Source organism: Homarus americanus, unplaced genomic scaffold, assembly GCF_018991925.1.
Source record: "Homarus americanus isolate GMGI-L3 unplaced genomic scaffold, GMGI_Hamer_2.0 scaffold23578, whole genome shotgun sequence".
NCBI lineage: Eukaryota > Metazoa > Arthropoda > Malacostraca > Decapoda > Nephropidae > Homarus > Homarus americanus.
This window is the reverse complement of record NW_024733231.1, coordinates 8,615,974-8,635,860: the sequence shown is the minus strand read 5'-3', so window position 1 is coordinate 8,635,860 and position 19,887 is coordinate 8,615,974. Positions and strand designations below refer to the sequence as shown.

The window sequence follows — 19,887 nt, the reverse complement described above, 5'->3', positions numbered from 1 at the left end:
CACAGACAAACACACCAGACACAAACAAACACACAGACACAGACAAACACACAGACACAGACAAACACACAGACACAGACAAACACACAGACACAAACAAACACACAGACACAGACAAACACACAGACACAGACAAACACACAGACACAGACAAACACACAGGCCTGAACAACCTGACACAGACAAACACACGAACTGAACCAAACACACAATTTAAACAAACACAGAACTGACAAAGCACACAGACTGAACAAACACACAGGGCACGAACAAATACACACAATTTCAGACAAACACACAGACACAGACAAACACACAGACACAGACAAACACACGGGCAAACAAACACACAGGCACAGACAAACACACAGACACACACGAATAACACAGACACAGACAAGCTTTGGAACACAAACAAACACGAACTGGGCAAACACACAGGTACAGACAAACACACACAGACACAGACCAACACACAGACACAAAAACTAATTTTGAACTAAAACAAACACACAGGCTGAACAAACACAGACACAGAACCAAACACAGAGCACAACAAACACACAGACACACAGACAAACACACAGACACAGACAAACACGAACACAGACAACACACACAGACACACAAACAAACACACAGACGACAACACACAGACGCAGACAAACCACTTTTGAGCATGCAGACAAGAAACACACGAACACGAACCGACACACAGACACAGACAAACACACGAACACAGACAAACCACCACGGGCTGGCCAAACACAGATTACAGACAAACACAGGCTGAACAAACACACAGACACCGGAACAAACCACAGACACAAACAAACACTGGTACGAACCAACACAGACACAGACAAACTTTACAGACACAGACGCCCAGAGGTGTCGATCGATTTAAATAACTATGATCAAGTACAGTAGATACACTTTACCGTGAGTTCACCACAACAAAGAGAATATAAACTGGAAACACAAAAGGTAAGTCTTGTGCTTTATTAAATATTACTAAATAAATGCGTCGTGTACACACACACACACACACACACACACACACACACACACACACACACACACACACATAATGCTAGTAGTTTGCAGGGTGGAACATGACTCACCAGTAGGTCAGGTCAGTGAGGGAGGCAATGTCCAGGAAGTTGCTTATCATTGACTCCTTCACACACAAAAGTGACTAGAAATAATTAGGTCTACGAGGGGCGTACTTCTCCTCTTCCTCATCCTCGTCCTCCTCTTGTGATTCGTCTGATTCGTCCGACTCATCCGACTCATCCGACTCATCTGACTCATCTGACTCATCTGAATCGGGGTAGAAAGCCTCGCCCACATAAGTTACCTCGGGCTTGTATCCTAAGTCGCCGTTCACGTTGAAGGTCACCTGCTGCAGACGACCGTCGGGAAGCTGCACGTAGTATGACCCCTGGGTGAGGTCACCATCACGAGACTCCTTGTGACCGAACTCGTTACTGTCTTCATCGACGGACCACTCGAAGCTGTACTTGGCCTCACTAGACTCATAAGACTCTTCCGAAGACTCCTGAAGTTACAGAGGAATATGAGAAAGGTATTTCTTGCTTAAACGTATATATCAATACATATTTAGTATAATGACTGGGTTTTGCTTATATGAGTTAAAGAGCCACCACTACACGGAAGCTACTGCATCTGTACCTTAAACCTGTGTTTGGACTAATGTTCCTAAACAAACTATAACTATGATCTAGGACAAGTTGTAGAAGTTATCATCACCTCAGGAGAGCCATAGCCGTAAGGTCTGTCATCAGCCACGGCCACGCCCAACACGACCAGGAGGAGAACGACCTGTGGGTAGACAAAACACTCTGTGATAGAGGTCCTATTGTTTTATAATGAGAAAACAGAGAACCTTTAGGCAAATACCTTAAACATACCTTGACTTTCTTCTCAGTGTTTACACAGTGACTGATTAAACAAGTATGAAGATGCTTGTTGTTTATATAGGTAAATACTCCTAACAGCACAGAGTTGTAAACAAGAGACTACCTTAATGTTCATGTTGACTGTGGTAGCGTCCAGTAGGGAGTGACTGGTGAACCCTTCCCTGGCATTCTTTATATACCTCAGGTGCCACCAACAGGCCACCATGAGGACAAGTTTTTCTGCCCTTGTACCACCACCACTACTGCCTCGAATGCACAACTACTTTCAATGTCAGTAAACGAAAGGTTATATATGGTCTCGAGTTACGTGTTAAGTAACCAAGATTTGTGTCACTCTTGTTAAGATAAAGATAATTATAATTGCTACTTTTTATAACCCGATTTGTAGGTTAATGTTATGTGTGTGTGTTTATGCTACGGCCAGTCAACAATCTGCATCCATTTTATTGGTGTCTTAAATGTCCCCGGAGTCCAACTTAAGAGATGAAGAATTTATGAAGGTGTTATCCTAGCGGTCTGCACTGTGGTTTAAGGGAAGTTATTGACCCTGTTGGAGGTGTTAAATTACCACAGAAATTGGCTTCTTCAAACACACGCAGAGAGGCTCCGTGGCGTAACTCTCAGAGTATAACTGAAGGCGTAGATTGTTCGCATTGTGTCACCCAGGGAGAGGGTTAGGTTAAGTTAGGTTAGGTTAGGTTGTTCTCATTGTAAACTTTATATCATCGTATTCCTCTCATCTGGAACCTTTGAATGGAGATAAACACATCTATTATACTATTAAATAAACATTGAGTTCATTATTAACTAGAGGCAGAAGGGGAGAGATCATATAACCCCATGATGGACGTCCAGAGATACACCACACCCTCCCTAACCAGAAGCACTAGATCCTTGCTTACCCCAATGAGTCGTAGAAGAGGTTACCGGGAAGTGGACGGCTTTGATTACAGCATCTCTTATGATGAGGTTGAAAGTATTCTTGGATTCTAGTTTTTCTAATGCTCTTTCTTCAGTGTTATTGTTGGTGTAAATTCTCACTGTCTCTCCTCTGTCTTGTATCCCGTCTCTCCTCTGCCTCCCATTCTGTCTCTGTGTCTCGCATCAGGACGCCCTAAACCAAGAGAATGTACTTCCTCCATCTTTACCCCTCAGGACTTAGGACATTGTACTAAGAAGAGAAGCCTAACCTAACCTACACCCAAGTATCCTCCTGCTGAGCCTCAATAATAAGGATAGAGTTGTTGCAGATATGACTCCTGAAGACTTAACCCCTCCAAGTCACTGATGATAGAGTGACCCTTGGTGCCACGAGACTACTAGAGACTACTCCCTGATACCCTGAGTAAGAGTCAATTTTAGATTCTAATTGATTTTCGTAAGATTATATCAATGGTTCCAGTATCTATTTTCCTTTTGATTTTGGATCTGTTTTTTTTCTTACCATTGAGAGTGTTATCATTAAATCTCCCCAGACAAGTGTTGATGGGAGAGTCGCGTGTCCGCATTGTCTCTTGACCATTGAGTTAATAACATGAGGTGGGAGGACTTGTATCCCCTTACCGCCACGAGAAGGTAGACACTGTTGCCTAAGAGTATAGGGCTATGCCGAGGCTTGGTGGCTTATCTTGACTGGCCCGGTGAGTTGACCCTCTATCTTTTTTGTTGTTGTATGAATTTCACAAGAAAGAAAGGAAGGAGGAAAAACAATAGGGGGAGACAAATGTAGGGGAGCAACGAGGAGGGAGGAGCAACGAGGAGGGAGGAGCAGCTTAGAGAATTGGCCGATATCACCAGTAAAAACAAGAAACACCTGTCCGCCTTACCCAATTAACATACACAGGTAATTCTCCTCACCTGTACTAAATTTAATCCACAAAGGTTTATCACTATCTAACGAGGTCATATCCTGGATGACCTAACACAGTATTACAGGTATTCCGATCCTCTCTCACCCAGATCGTCTCTAGTATGACCTAACAACTCAAGATGACAGCTTCTCTTTCCTAACAGTGTAATCAGCTTACCTGTTCCAAGCGACCTACAGGTGTGGCGAAACGTAACCTGATAATTATGGATGGAAGGTAAGATATGTTTTTTGTCTCTCTTAGGCCCTATATTATGGTTTAGGTAGTGGTGTAGGTACGGGTGTTGGTAGTGGTGTAGCTAGTGGTGTTGGTAGTGTAGGTAGTGAGGCATTGCAGGTAGGCAGGCAATGTGTGGGTAGGTAAATAGGGTGTAGGTAGGTAGGTACGTGTTGGTAGGTGTAGCTAGTGGTGTTGGTGGTGTAGTAGCAGGTAGTGGTGCAGGCACGGTGTTGGTAGGTGTAGCTTGTGTGTGGTAGGTGTAGTAGTGGTAGGCAGGTAGTGTAGGCACGGGTGTTGGTAGGTAAGTGGTAGTAGAAAGTGGTGTAGCTAGTGGTGTTGGTAGTGGTGTAGTAGTGGTGTTGGTAGTGTAGGGTAGTTTGGTGTTAGTAGTAGTGTTGGTAGTACTAGTGTGCTGTAGGTGGGTTGGTAGTAGGTAGGTGTAGGGTGTTGGTAGTGGTGTTAGTGGTACGGTGTAGGTAGGTAGTGGTAGGATAGTGGGTAGTGGTGTTGGTAGTGTAGGTAGTGGTGTAGGTACGGGTGTTGGTAGTAGTGTAGCTAGTGGTGTTGGTAGTGGTGTAGGTAGTGGTGTTGGTAGTGTAGGTAGTGGTGTAGGTACGGGTGTTGGTAGTGGTGTAGCTAGTGGTGTTGGTAGTGGTGTAGCTAGTGGTGTTGGTAGTGTAGGTAGTGGTGTAGGTACGGGTGTTGGGAGTGGTGTAGCTAGTGGTGTTGGTAGTGGTGTAGCTAGTGGTGTTGGTAGTGTAGGTAGTGTAGGTATTGGTGTAGGTAGTGGTGTAGGTAGTGGCGTAGAAGGGTGTGTGTGTGTGTGGGTGTGATCATCTCTCAGTTACCCCATCATCCTGTTATACAAGTCACCTTCTCTTGATCATCATTACCTCACAAGCTTGTACACTTCTCCGATCCATTTACTAGGTTAACAAATAATACATATATACTCTACACTAATATGTGACTTTTACGTGTATGTGTGTATGTATGTGTTTTTATAGTCCCCTTCACTAGCGCGTTTACAGGGACTCGTCATATAAACATTCCACAAATCATTATATTGAGTTATTTGTTTTAATGTTGTTTTAATTCAATTCTATTATGTTTGCTATTGTGAGTTTCCCTCTGTTGAATGTAAACAAACACAACGCTGCCACACTACACAGAACCTCATTAACCCCTGTAAACGCACTAGTGAAGGGGACTGTAGTGTGTGAGAGTGTCCCATGAATTTTAATCCCCTTACTAAAACATGTCGGCATCTATAAGTTTTAATCATTGAGCAGCAAGTGAGGTGTGGGGAGAGGAACGGGATACATTAGAGTGACTTATAAATATTGAGGACGATAATGAACAAGGTAAGGGGTGTGGCTGGTGGCTTACTTGACCCTAAGATAACGAGATATAGATTAATGATACACTGGATTGATAAGATTAATGAGAAAACGAGAAATAGGAATAAATAGAGTGGAAGTAAAGTATGATAGGATTAAATGCGTGAATGATAATTATAATGAGATATTTAAAGAAAAGTTCCTCATGCGGCAATTATGATATCGATCAGTCAGGTCAAAAAAGGCGGATCTTGTGCTCATTATACATAGCCAAAAAATTTAATAGAATAAAGGTTTTGTGAACATGATCAGGTTAAGTAAATTTGGGGTACATTTTTATCCACTGGTTAAGGTGCCACCCATACTAATTGGCTTAGAGATACTTTCCATTATCTAGGTTAAAGGCCCTATTATATGGCTTAGCCTAGATTGAGTCAATTTTAGCTGTATTTACATTTATAGTCAAGTTAAGGCACCACTATATGGTTTTAAAGACACAGAACTTTTTTTTACAGGAAGAGAAAAAGTAGAGACGCACAGAGCTTCCCATGTCAGGTAGCAAGTGGTCAGTCCTTCAATAGATCTTTAGTCTGGGTCATTTTGTAAAGGTCAGAGTTGTACAGTGTTGTGTCATGGTGTCTCTTGATGGGATGTTTCCTTTTTGCCTTAAGTATTGAGAAACAGAGGTACAGGTAGGGTATAAAGTGTAAAAAACTCCACAGGTAAAAGGTATGAGTACGGGTGTAGGTTACGAGTACATGTGGAGTTACGAGTACAGGTAGAGATACTTGTACAGGTATAAAAAAACAGGTACCCATTCATGGTTGGGTTGACTCGGGGTGCTCCGGGCATGAAACAACTACTGTACCACACCACACCACACCACACCACACCACACCACACCACACCACAACATACTTATTTACATGTATGACAACTCAGAAAATATTATCAGTGACAAGACCAGGTATGAAGATCAAGGACAGAAAAAACACTCAACTTTGCACATTTTCTGTCGCACTTGTCTGACATATGAACGACACAAACCACATTTATTTTATTTTTGAACACTGATCCAAATATCCAATCAAGTTCAAAATCTCAAAGACATATTGAACACCTCACTTAAAAATATGTTGAACAAGATGACTTTACAATATGATAATACTTCACTTTTTTTAACCTATTACACGTAAGAAAAATACCCCGGTGAAAGTAACCATAAGATCTAAATGTGGATAACCTTTAATTAGTATAGTAAAGGTACAAACTTCGACTACTCAGTGACAAGAAGTGTGGACATGTGGACCCAAACTTACCCAAAGTGAAGGTGAATGTAGATGCCGTGGTTCAAGGGCACACAACAACACAAGGGTTTAGATCTTATTATCTTATTCTTCTGATGAAACTATGTGATGGTGAGCAGAATCCGACTCTTTTACCCTACCAATAATACGGACAGACAGACAGAGGGACAGAGACGCTAGATACGAACGGACAGACTGACAGGGATGCTAATTTTAAGTCTATGTTCTGAGTTGAGGTTAACGACACTTAAGGTTCCGAGTCGGGGTTTACGAAGCTTCATAAGGTACTGTAGTAGTAGTAGTAGTAGTAGTAGTAGTAGTAGTAGTAGTAGTAGTAGTGTTATCCTTCATATAATCCTTACTATTAGTGCTATAATTATCCCAATATAAAACACTACATACAGATACCTTGGCAGTGTTACTAGATGCGTCATTATAGGCACAGGTGAACCTTGCTTCTTGACACTGTGACTTTTGTGAACTAGTTACATATCTCGATCGACCTTGTATGATGATCTGGATACATGCAGACTGACAGACAACATCATTTATACCCTAACAACCTCCATATTAGTCAGTGTTCATGGTCAGGGAGTCAAGGAGTGTCAGAATAAAATAAAATTTGAAAATAAATGAATTGTAGACAAAAGACAGACGTACAGTACAAAATTAACAAGTACTAAATGTCCCTCAGAGGTTTATCCACACTCCTCTTACAGAAGAATACCACGGCAAGGTTAATTACACACAGGTGTTGTCCCTAATTAGTTACCTGATGGTTTGATTGAGTTAATAATACCTAAACAGTCCTGCTTTTGTGACAGTTTGTGTTATATCGGAGGTAGGAGGCAGCTATCAAACAGGGAGGTACTACCGCCTGGGAAGATATTGGAAGCATAATGTGTTGTCTAATGGTAGACCCTGCTGCCATATGGCATCACAAAAATTGTGACCAAGTCCCAGGTTGCTGATCTGACTTTCTGCCTCATTTACACACAATTGCTGGGTCTCAATTGTTTCCCTTACTTTGACAACACAACATACATATATTGTTTCTCACTCTTGATTTATTTTTTCGTTTGTGTATTTATTTATGGTTATTATTAGTAGTATTTTTATCTTTTGGTTATAATTTTTATCTATTTTTATTAATTATTATTAAATATTATTATTATTATTATTATTATTATATTTTCGCCCCCCGGCCCTGTGCTCGGGTGGGCTAATTCCCGTAAAAAGAATTCTACCTGTACCTGTATTTGTAAGTGTCGACATGCATACACATACACAAATACACGTAAATACACATACACACAATTAAATACACATACAAACACATAGTAAACAAGTACCACACATACACACCTTGTACCTGTATATGTCTGTCTAGTGTATCCTGAATGTGTACCTGTGTATGTACGTGTATATCCTGTGTACTTGAACCTACAATGTCGTTTGTAATGATGTACAGTACAGTAGGTTGACCCCGAGTTGTTTGTACACTGCTCTTACACTGAAGTCACTGTTATAACATCTACACCTGAACCTATGTTATTGTTTATGAATTGATAAGGTAAAGCGAAGTACAGTAGAATTAAAGCTGGGAGATCGAGGCCTCTGGTGGGCTGTGGTGGACCATAAATCACCTCCTCATATGAGTATCGAAAGTTCATAGGATGTCTTGAAACCACGGGTGACCTTACTGGGTGGGCGGGCGTGCTAACTCTCTCTCGCTCTCTCTCTCTCTCTCTCTTTAGTCCTTTATCCTACACGTAGAGTGTCATCTAACTATGTAAAGTCCATGACATGACAAGGGTGTAAGTTTATGACAAGATGTCCTCTACTGCACCTTAAACACTATCCAATAATCTGTGCTTTACCATTGAGAATTTGATACCATTGTCTCCTACCCCGCTGTAGCTCAGTAACAATTGGAGAAACGAGAGCACACGAGGTATAAAAACTATTCTATTAGTCACAGCAACAACGAGGTGTAGTGCATGTTAATGTTGCCAGCGGAGCCAAGTCTGTATCCCAACCCTCAGGTACCCAGCTGATGAGGGTCCCCAGAGCAATTTAGTAAAGGTTTTTGTCTAAAGTGTAAAGTGTAAAGTGTAAAGTGTAAAGTGTAAAGTGGGCGTCTACGTGGGTCCCCATGAACAAACTTCCCTCTCAATTAATGTCGAGGTTAAGCCAACAGAAAAATATATTGATATAGAGATGCGGAGTTCTGTGTTTTCTCTGACGATGATTATTGACAACTTCCATTCCCCATGTAACAAATCCACAGCTCGATGCTTCCCTTGTTAGATCCCAAGTTGAAGGGTAAAACAGTGGATGGGAGAGGAATGATTGATTGATGTAGAAATTATCGAGAGATATAGAGACGAGGCAAATGTTCTCTTAGTTATTATAGGTCCCAGTACTAATAAGCCACTATAATAATCACATTACCAACAACCATAACAATCATAATAGCAACAACAGTATTTAATGGTACATATTACATTACCAGTTACAGTGACAATACTTAAGACGGTAACAAGACGTTTTTTTTTTTTTTTTTATACAATCAGTTCTGAGAAAGCGAGTCATCAGGTCACAAGGCCTTGATGGGGAGATTCAAGAACGAGTTTGTTGTTGGTCTAATGTATTGAAGTTATAGCCAAGATGTTTAATTATATATTACTTTCAGACAATAATTAATCTCTCATTTACGGGGTTCCATTCTCGGCTGAATAAAATCGTCTGGAGTCACGTGTTTCAGTGTTTTGTGTGTGAGTGTCCGTCAGTGTGCGTCCGTCAGTGTCCATCAGTGTGCGTCCGTCAGTGTCCGTCAGTGTGCGTCCGTCAGTGTCCATCAGTGTTCCTCAGTGTCCGCCGTTTCTATCTATAGGAATATTTAATACTTAGATAAAACTCACTAACTCTCTTTTCCTGCACTAAACACCACATTTTGAAGATTTAAATAAATATTCTTACTTCTTGGCAACTGAGATCACTACTGAGACCCTAGCATAGTCAGTCTCAAGGGCGTCCATGCAATACCTATCTGACGTTACCAGGATCACCAGCAGTATGGACAGGTTCCCGTTGTTTACCTGAGTCCTGCGTCCACAGATTACAGGTATTGGTGATTTAGTGTCGTGTGTGTATGTGTGTATGTATTACCTACTGTGTATGTATTACCTACTGTACAGTGTGCAGGAGAACAAGCAATATGTTCCTTCGTTATGTGTCAAAAGGTGAAGCTCAAAGTCATGGTTTAAAATCACATGTTTGACCAAAGATCGAGGTTACTGATACCGCGAAGTGTTTTTTTATTTTGATCTCTGACCACCAGACAAACATACAAACTTAATGAAGGTTACCTCTACAAACACATCCTCATGATCAAGATGAATAAATAATGACAGGAAGTTTATGAATGTAAATTAAGGAATCTGATTATGTAAGGATTTGGTATATTACATGAGATTCACTAACCATTCTAAGACTCATTATCACAGTAGAGATTCTATACATATGGACATTTACGATAGCAATAACATCTTGTTGATTTAATGGACCAAGAAAATATTTAAACATATAACTTGTCCTGATAATGAAAGTTGTTAGTCCCAGCTCATAAGTAGATTAGAAACAGACGACAATAAAAACCTGAGCTAGATGACCTCAGCTTACTTGTAGGGAGAGCTCTGACCAAGGGTATATAACACCTGTACCCAGGACGTGTCTTGCTCACTGTTAAATCAACATAAGTCCCTCGAGATCATGAACTGTAAGGTAAGTGTATATTATGATGGGTAGTAAGGTAATGTGTGTGTGTGTGTGTGTGTGTGTCGCTGAAGACTACGGAAGTGAGTGTTTTGTTGTCATGGGAATTGTAGATTGTAAAAATATAATTAAATCTCGATGATATATTAAGCAAATTTATGTTTTCTTGGGTTTAAATTCCTTAAGCACAGTGAGTTAGGGTATTGAATACGGTATCATGACCTATTGAGTACGATGACTTAACCCCTTAGCCCCTTGAGTACGATGATTTAACCCCTTAACCCTTTGAGTACGATGACTTAGCCCCTTGATCACTGTGAGTTAGCCCCTTGAGTACGGTGACACTGTACTCGTGGATTAAGAAATTGTAATCAGTGGGTTAATTAAATTACCATAATCAAAATTAACTTTTATTTGGTGTCTGCATCCTTAACAAATCCTGTAACTTAATCAACCTGTGTTAACATATGCAACTCAAACTATATCATATGTGTCAGATACTCACACATAAGTAGTAAATATGTGTTAAATTACTCTAAATATAAGCTGTAAGGTATGTGTTGCGTCTCATTTGTGTATTTACCTGTTGCGAGTTAATTGTTATGATACAGTGAAGTGCAGGTATGTGTCAGTGTGTATTATGTGTCAAGCAGTTTATTATATGTCAAACAGTGTAATATGTGTCAGTGTAGTATGTGTCAGTGTAGTATGTGTCAGTGTAGTATGTGTCAGTGTAGTAGGTATCAGCTTAGTATGTGTCAAACAGTGTAATATGTGTCAAAAAATAAGTATGTGTCAAACAGTGTATCATGTATCGGGTGGTGTATTATGTGTCACTTAATTATGTGTCAAACAGTGTATCATGTATCGGGTGGTGTAGTATGTGTCACTTAATTATGTGTCAAACAGTGTATCATGTATCGGGTGGTGTATTATGTGTCACTTAATTATGTGTCAAACAGTGTATCATGTATCGGGTGGTGTAGTATGTGTCACTTAATTATGTGTCAAACAATGTATCATGTATCGGGTGGTGTAGTATGTGTCACTTAATTATGTGTCAAACAGTGTATCATGTATCGGGTGGTGTAGTATGTGTCACTTAATTATGTGTCAAACAGTGTATCGTGTATCGGGTGGTGTAGTATGTGTCACTTAATTATGTGTCAAACAGTGTATCATGTATCGGGTGGTGTAGTATGTGTCACTTAATTATGTGTCAAACAGTGTATCATGTATCGGGTGGTAGTATGTGTCAAACAGTTATCATGTATCGTGGTGTAGTATGTGTCACTTAATTATGTGTCAAACAGTGTATCATGTATCGGGTGGTGTAGTATGTGTCACTTAATTATGTGTCAAACAGTGTATCATGTATCGGGTGGTGTATTATGTGTCACTTAATTATGTGTCAAACAGTGTATCATGTATCGGGTGGTGTAGTATGTGTCACTTAATTATGTGTCAAACAGTGTATCATGTATCGGGTGGTGTAGTATGTGTCACTTAATTATGTGTCAAACAGTGTATCATGTATCGGGTGGTGTAGTATGTGTCACTTAATTATGTGTCAAACAGTGTATCATGTATCGGGTGGTGTAGTATGTGTCACTTAATTATGTGTCAAACAGTGTATCATGTATCGGGTGGTGTAGTATGTGTCACTTAATTATGTGTCAAACAGTGTATCATGTATCGGGTGGTGTAGTATGTGTCACTTAATTATGTGTCAAACAGTGTATCATGTATCGGGTGGTGTAGTATGTGTCACTTAATTATGTGTCAAACAGTGTATCATGTATCGGGTGGTGTAGTATGTGTCACTTAATTATGTGTCAAACAGTGTATCATGTATCGGGTGGTGTAGTATGTGTCACTTAATTATGTGTCAAACAGTGTATCATGTCTTTGTCAGCTAAATATAAAAGGGTCTAATTAGATCATTTCTCTGGAGATTATTAATGAGATCAAGGAATTTTACTTAGGTGTCGAGTCCAGTGGAGAGATACGACCTGTTATTTGAGTTAAGTTCAGTGGATTCCAGCTCCTGTTTATTTATGTCTTAACACTAGTGTATTTTGTGATATATTCAGTGGATTTCAGGTCCCGTTTACTTCCATCTCATCATCCGTGTATTTATGTAGGTGAAAGTTCCTACTGTCCTTCTGGTGATTGTCTTTACAGTTAATTAAACATAAAAGTTATAATTCTGATTAGGCTCGAGATCACTTCATGTCAGACTTGTTTATATACAGTGTGGAGTAGCCCGTGTTTCTGCTCTCTCTCTCTCTCTCTCTCTCAGCCTTAGTCAATTATCACAGGAGATAGTTTTCTTCTTCAACTTATCGTCAAATTTAACTAGCCAGATCTCATGAAGGCTGAGAGATATTAACAAACGATCCAGAAATATTAACTAATCTGATGGGCAAAGATGAAGGAGAGTCGTTTTCTTCTGTGTTCTATAAGGGTGACTATGAGAAATAATAATCGTATACTCGTTTCTCATTTAATCTTCAATGTATCAATATTCTTACGTATTCTAAGAGTTTTATAAAGTACTGTACATCTGATTGTAACATTATTTGAACTAAAATTATCTAACAGTTCATAAACGTAGGAATTATGAAGTTCTTTCCTTAATTTTCTATGTACAGGTATGAATATGTATTTGCAAGGTGTAAATCTAATTAGTAAACAAAGGTGTCTGTATCCTCTTCAGGTGGTGGCTGTGTTGTGCCTGGCTACTGTGATCACCTGCGACACCAGACCTGCATATACGTATAGGCATCTACTGGTAAAGAAACTATTATTTGTATGAATTTAATATCCTTGAATATAATATTTGTGTAGTAGTAGTAGTAGTAATAGTAGTAGTAGTAGTAGTAGTAGCCTTATAGTTGGGTGCGGCTCTAAGATCAAAATATCAATACCCCTTCAGGAACCCTCAAAGGAATCTTATGAGTCGACTGAGGCGAAATACAGCTTCGAGTGGTCCGTTGATGAAGACAGTAACGAGTTCGGTCACCAGGAGTCTCGGGATGGTGATGACACTAAGGGGTCGTACTACGTGCAGCTTCCTGGAGGTCGTCTGCATCAGGTGACCTTCTCTGTCGTCGGTGAGTCGGGGTTCAAGCCACTGGTGTCGGTATTGGGTGGGGCTTCCTTACCTGAGTCAGATGAATCGGATGAATCATATGGGTCAGGTGAGTCAGATGAATCAGAAGAGGATGATGATCATGGTGACAGTCATAGTAATGAGAGTGATGACGATACTAACGATATTGATGATAATAATAGTGATGATTCTGATGATAATAGTGATGATTCTGATGATAATAGTGATGATTCTGATGATAATAGTAATGATGATGATGACAATAGTGATGATGATGATGATGATTTCCACCATCATTTCAATCCCTTCTATAATTCCTTTGAGTCATAGGAAGGTTCCCATCAGCCTACCTGAGACACCACACACGAAGACATGCATCTATAGCTTCGTCAATAATTCAGGAAAACTCAAACGTGCAATAATGATAAGATAAACTTGCAGAAAGGCCTCCACTCTTACCTACTACAGTGTCTGGGGCGTATTATGAGATGTGACAACTCTGTGTTTATTTACATTGAGACGTCCTGCTTCGTTTATCCTTATTGAAATTCTGATAAAACTTCAACCTATACCTACCATTGCTCACCTGTATATATGATTATTCTTGTATTTATTTATTTATTCATAATGATGCAAAATAAAACAGTGATATAAAGTATAAGGCTGTTTTATTGCATAGTATTTGTTGTATTGTCTGAGAGATGAAGTAGTTGAGGTTTATTAAGAACTAAATGACTTAAGATCTCTGGCAGTGGATTCAGATAGCCTCTCTCTCTCTCTCTCTCTCTCTCTCTCTCTCTCTCTCTCTCTCTCTCTCTCACACACCCAGGGAGTAACACTGTCACCGCCCCAGCATCCCTCACCTCTGGACTACACTGCTCATGTAATATCTGACCTTCCTCTCCAGGTTAATGTTCCACCTTATGACGCAATGGTGGGTGTGACCTGACCTAGTGCCTCTTGAGTGATAGAGAGAGAGAGGGAGAGACAGGGAAGTAAGGAGGGTGCCAGGAAGAGGGAGAGTGAGAGAGGGGGGGAAGTAAGGAAGAGAGTAAGAGAAAGGTGATAGGGTCAGAAAGGGGATGTGGAGAGAAAGGGAAGTAAGGAGGGAGTAAGGAAGAAGGAGAGTTAGAGAAAGAGAGAGAGATAGAGGGAGATAAAGAAAGAGAGAGAGGAATAGGGGAATGAAAGACGAGAGAAAAAAGAAAAAGAAGAGACAGAGAGACAGACAAACAGACAGACACAGAAAGAGACAAAAACAAACCCAGAGAGAGAGAGAGAGAGAGAGAGAGGCAGAGAGAGAGAGAGAGAGAGAGAGAGAGAGAAACAGAAAGAAACAGAAAGAGACAGAGAGAAACAGAAAGAAACAGAGAGAAACAGAGACCAAAAGTAACAGGAAAATATGACATACAGACACACACCTTAAAAGAAATATACCATAATTAACAGGTCACGGAAACACCATTTAGGCTCCACACGTGCGGCAAATGCAAGGTTAATTGACTTACCTCTTGTATTATAGCTGCCTTAACTTTAGCTGGAGTGAATAGGGGTGTTTTAGCTTATCTTCAGTGTGTATAGATTATTTTTTTACACGCAGAAATGTATATAGCTTCTTCTATAATAATTTAAATGTATATTGATTTTTTTAACCCTGGTTTACTGTGTTAGTTAGTTAGTTAGTTAGTTAGAAAGAAAGAAAGTAAAGAGACAAAAAAGTAAGTAAAAGAGAGAGAGAGAGAGAGAATTAGGGCACCACACCTGACTTCCAGGTAGAACAAGAGTCACCTCACCTGTATGTCAAAGGTAAGTCAAGGAGGCTGTCAAAGGTCTCTCTTTCCCTGGAGTCTCAATATCTAGGATGATATAATTTCTATATAATATGTGATTCTATAACTCCCATAAATATGAGACTATAATTACCATATATGTGATACTATAACTGTACAACTATGATATATCAGTTTATTGTGTTATACTTATTTCAGTCACTATATGTGTGTGTGTACTTAAGCAATGTAAGATTATATGGATCATGTGAAGAATAGACACCCAAGTTTATTTTATCTGTTGATTAAACACCCTAATGTTATATAGGGGATTAGGTTAGGTTCTGTTTGGTTAGGTTAGGTTAGGTTAGGATAGCATTAGATTAGATTAGATTAGATTAGCGTGAAGTTAGGTTTGGCTATGTTAGTATTAGGTGACGTTAGATTAGGTTAAGTTAAGATTAGAGTGGTTTATCATAAGGTGAAATAATCTGGTATGCCTAATCTTCAAGTGATTCGACAAAAAGTGGAATTCTATCATAACTACAAGCCAGACTTACCTTCAACTGCTTGGGATGACTTAAGGCACCAGCTTTTAAGAAACACGTCCAAGCTTATAAAAACAGGCAAACGAGTAGTAAAAGTTACTGTTCTAATTGAGTCAGTGTTGAAACGATAAAGAAAATGGGAAGTGGGTTAAGAAAATAATATATACCACACCCAAAGGAAACAGGTTCCTGCCTTATGTTGAAGAGGTAATAGAGAAAATGGGATGCTAATACCTCACATGTTGATGAAAGAAAACGATTCGAAGCCCAACTATTAAGAATTGGTGAGAGAAAACGGATCAATGACTAAACTTCGAGTACAAATTAAAGAAAACTGTTTTTTTTACCAACATTCAAGCATAGAATAAAAGAGAATGGATAATTTACAATCAAACAACCAAGCATAATAGAAAACGGATTGTCGGCCAGTGTCCAAACACCCACCAGAGAGAACGTGCTTGAGTCAGACGCTCTCTCTCACGCTGACCAGGTAAAAGGTCACCTGGACACCGCCTTGTGCCATGACCGTTTCTTGTTCGATATTTGGTTACAGGTAATTTTGTCTTTATTTTGTTTAGTTCATGTTCTGTCTGTCTGTCTGTCTGTCTGTCTGTCTGTATTTGCCCCAGCCAGTGTTTACCACCAAGACATCTTTTGACGTGAAGGGTTAAAAGGTCTCCAAACACATTTATCAAGTAAATATATTTAATTATATTCTCAAAATAGATTGAATTTAGAATAAATAATCACAATAAGATATTGATTCAATAAATAGATTAATACAGTCATAGTGACTGGGTGGAATAAAGAGACGAAAGGTCGTACAGGGATATACGAGTAGATTCCTGGACATATTTGTAGAGGTAAGAAAACTTCCAAGTTTATTTATGATCTGGAGATCAAGATGACGTGGAAGAGAACCGTGTACTTAAGACACGGACAGCAGCTTGTACGGCGAGGCAGGAGGACTAGCCGTACACTGGCCTGCGGGGAGCGTACTCGAAGGATTCGAAGGAGGAAGATTCGTCAGAATAGCGAGCCTCTCCGTCGTATTTGACATCGGCCAGGTAGCCTGAGTCACCGTCCACGTAGAACGTCACAGTCTGACGACGACCGTCGGGAAGCTGCACGTAGTACGACCCCTGGGTGTCGTCACCGTCGCGGGTCTCCTGGTGACCGAACTCATTGCTTGAAGGGTCGTGGTCGACGGCCCAGTTGAAGTTGTACTGAGCCTCACTTGACTCATACGATTCCTCTGAGAAGTCCTGAAGAAGTAAAGAACGATTGATAAATAAACATCAATATCTATGAAGCACTTGACTGGCATCACGATGTTTGAATTTCTATTTTTGTAACGAGGCTGAGAAGGTGTTCCCATGTCACCTCAACCAAATAATCAATTATCGTTGTCGAGTGTGTTAAACTAACAGTAACCTTAAGACCTGAGTTGTATGTGATACATTGAGATCATAGACAAACTTGATATAATCTAAAATTCGTGTCATCATACATCAGGGAATCAGAACTTACCCGAGGAGCTGAGTAGGAGGGACGGGGGCGCCTATCAGCAGCAACCAGGGTCACCACACCCAGCAGGAAGAGGATCTGAAACATTGATTCCGATAAGAGACACACGAGCCATCCCCACATATCATCTAACAGTTAAAATAACAACATGAGTGACCTTACCTTTAGCTTCATCTATCTGTTCTGGCTGTGTCATTTTAACACGTTCAACTTGACAATAATTATCTCGTGATGATAATAAGGTAAAAACAAGTTCATCTTCTAGGCTGGGGATCATCTACGCACAAGAAGCACAACACAGGATATTACTACTAGTCATACCAGTACCAAACCTATCATACAAGTTTATTCAACAACATACCAACAGTCGTACTAGTATACTCGATCTCTAGTGGAGTATAACATAGATATATCCTTCACCTCGCTTAGTATAACCCAAACAAACCAGTATATTCAACTCTTGGCATTGTATAACCAAATATACCACTAAATAATAAGGTATACAAGTACATACAATCCTTACCAGAGTATAACCAATCATACTAGTATATACAATCTCTAGACGTATATAACAAAGTATATAAGCCACATGTAATCCCTGGCAGAGTATAACAAGATATACCACAAGCCCAGTATAACCAGACGGAGGCTCACCTTAGCGTTCATGTTGATCAGGTAATACGTGAACTGTGTACCTCCATGTCTTCACTATCTGCTATATATATACCTCATCTCTCACCACCTCCTCCTCCACCTCAACACCAGTCATCCTCGGGCTAACTACCATTGTAAGGTCAAGTTTTTGCTGGTTCTTGGCACATACCTGGAGAACGAGCGCTTACCGGGCGTTCCCTGACCTTGACTCTCCAACAGGTGTATTGGTAAAAAGGGCGATGCCTGGTGGTCAGTTTTCTTCATCCAGTTTAATGTTGAAATTGTGGGAGTGTGGGAGTGTGTGTGTGTGTGTGTGTGTGTGTGTGTGTGTGTGTGTCATTCATGCCTATGGGACCCACATTCTCTGTCAAGGAAGATTATATTATTTAAGGTCATATATTTTGTGAATCAGTGACCAATACTCCTTGTACTCTTGGTCAGATTCTCAGGACTCGTAGACTAATATTGTCTCCTGAGTGTAACTGAAAGAAAGTATTTAGTTTTAGTAAAGTCTAAGTTTATTTTGTGAATCATTTTGGTTCATATATGAAGTCTTCAATTTCGATGTTTTCTTAAATTATAAGTTATTTGGAAAATTTAACATCTAAGACTTAGAGAATCCTGAGGCAAGTTGAATCGAAAATAATAATCCAGATGCTGTAGGCAGCTATTTAAACATCCCGTCTTGCTTACAGAGAGACTTATTCTGCCACGCCCTCAGCCTGTTCTCTGAGTGGACTCCTCATACACCCCCCTACTGACACACTCCATACAACATCTTGGTCACCCCTGTTATTCTCCCAGAGTAATTTTCAAGCCAAGAAATTTCCTAAACATTGAGAGTTTGTTTAAAAATGATCCCAAATGCAAAAAATACACCTATCCACAATTTTCAAGTGGTCTACACCCTTGGGTTTATGGAGGTCAAGTCTAGAAAAACTCAAGTCACCACCATACTGAGGAACCAGGTCAGTGAAGCAGAAAGTATGAAAAGAATTCTACCTGACACGCAACAGACAGCTGTAGAATTAGTGTTGGATCAATCACTCTCACCCGATAAGTATTTCCTGTGTGTTGAGGGTGTGTATGGGGTCATCTCTAACATCTTTTGTGGAGTCCCTGGGTTAATGCTGCACACACACACACACATACCCTCACTTAAAGCTAATGTCATTGTTGCCATGAACATCCTTTAACTGATAATGTAAATACAGATGCGTCACGTTGGCCTCACACCACCTCAGTCTCTCCTCGTGAATTCATCAGGAAAAAACACAACATTAAGTGATGGTGCAGGAATTCAAAACCATTTAAATATAAAGTATCCTATGAATTTGACTTCTTTTGTAGCTTTAATAAAGATATACCAGGTATCAACAAGTCAACCCACGCCACACCCTCTGCTACTACACACAATCACTTCACAATACCGACATCCTGCAAGGTGCTGTTTTTGTCCCTCAGCAGTTTGTTAATTACGAACACGGGAGCCCCAGGCAGTTGATGAGGTCACGTGATTGACTCTAAAAGTTCAGACAGCTATTCTCTTGACCTGACATCTGTGGATTATACGTTAGACATTTGACAGAAATAATAAATTGCACTTGAAGTTTGTTTTGCTTGCTTGTAATTTATGATATTTGCAGCTGGGATATAAAATGTGAATCGATCTGAACTCTTGATAGAATACAATTGTTTACACATCATACAACACACGAAGATTATAAACACAAGTCGTGGTACACAAACAGATAAACAATATGACTTTATTATTTAACCTAACCTAACCTAGACCACTTGTAGACTGTTGGATGTTTTGT

At 39.9% G+C, this 19,887-nt stretch overlaps 3 protein-coding genes across 3 annotated transcripts; 1 reads left to right on the top strand and 2 right to left on the bottom strand.

Annotated features, from left to right (window-relative positions):
• Positions 1-1,038: 1,038 nt before the first annotated feature.
• LOC121869455 (major centromere autoantigen B-like) lies at positions 1,039-2,119 on the bottom strand. Its single transcript, XM_042370805.1, has 3 exons — positions 2,047-2,119; positions 1,774-1,845; positions 1,039-1,561 (listed from the first exon to the last, which is right to left on the bottom strand). The coding sequence occupies exons 1-3, from the start codon at positions 2,056-2,058 to the stop codon at positions 1,199-1,201; spliced, it is 447 nt and encodes a 148-aa protein (XP_042226739.1). The 5' UTR covers positions 2,059-2,119; the 3' UTR covers positions 1,039-1,198.
• Positions 2,120-10,428: 8,309 nt separating this feature from the next.
• On the top strand, positions 10,429-14,481 carry LOC121869508 (coiled-coil domain-containing protein 1-like). The gene is made up of 4 exons (XM_042370862.1): positions 10,429-10,463; positions 13,174-13,248; positions 13,393-13,792; positions 14,477-14,481. The coding sequence occupies exons 1-4, from the start codon at positions 10,452-10,454 to the stop codon at positions 14,479-14,481; spliced, it is 492 nt and encodes a 163-aa protein (XP_042226796.1). The 5' UTR covers positions 10,429-10,451.
• A 2,096-nt stretch (positions 14,482-16,577) lies between these two features.
• On the bottom strand, positions 16,578-18,152 carry LOC121869453 (pro-resilin-like). Its single transcript, XM_042370804.1, has 3 exons — positions 18,068-18,152; positions 17,417-17,491; positions 16,578-17,151 (listed from the first exon to the last, which is right to left on the bottom strand). The coding sequence occupies exons 1-3, from the start codon at positions 18,077-18,079 to the stop codon at positions 16,855-16,857; spliced, it is 384 nt and encodes a 127-aa protein (XP_042226738.1). The 5' UTR covers positions 18,080-18,152; the 3' UTR covers positions 16,578-16,854.
• Between the last annotated feature and the right edge of the window lie 1,735 nt (positions 18,153-19,887).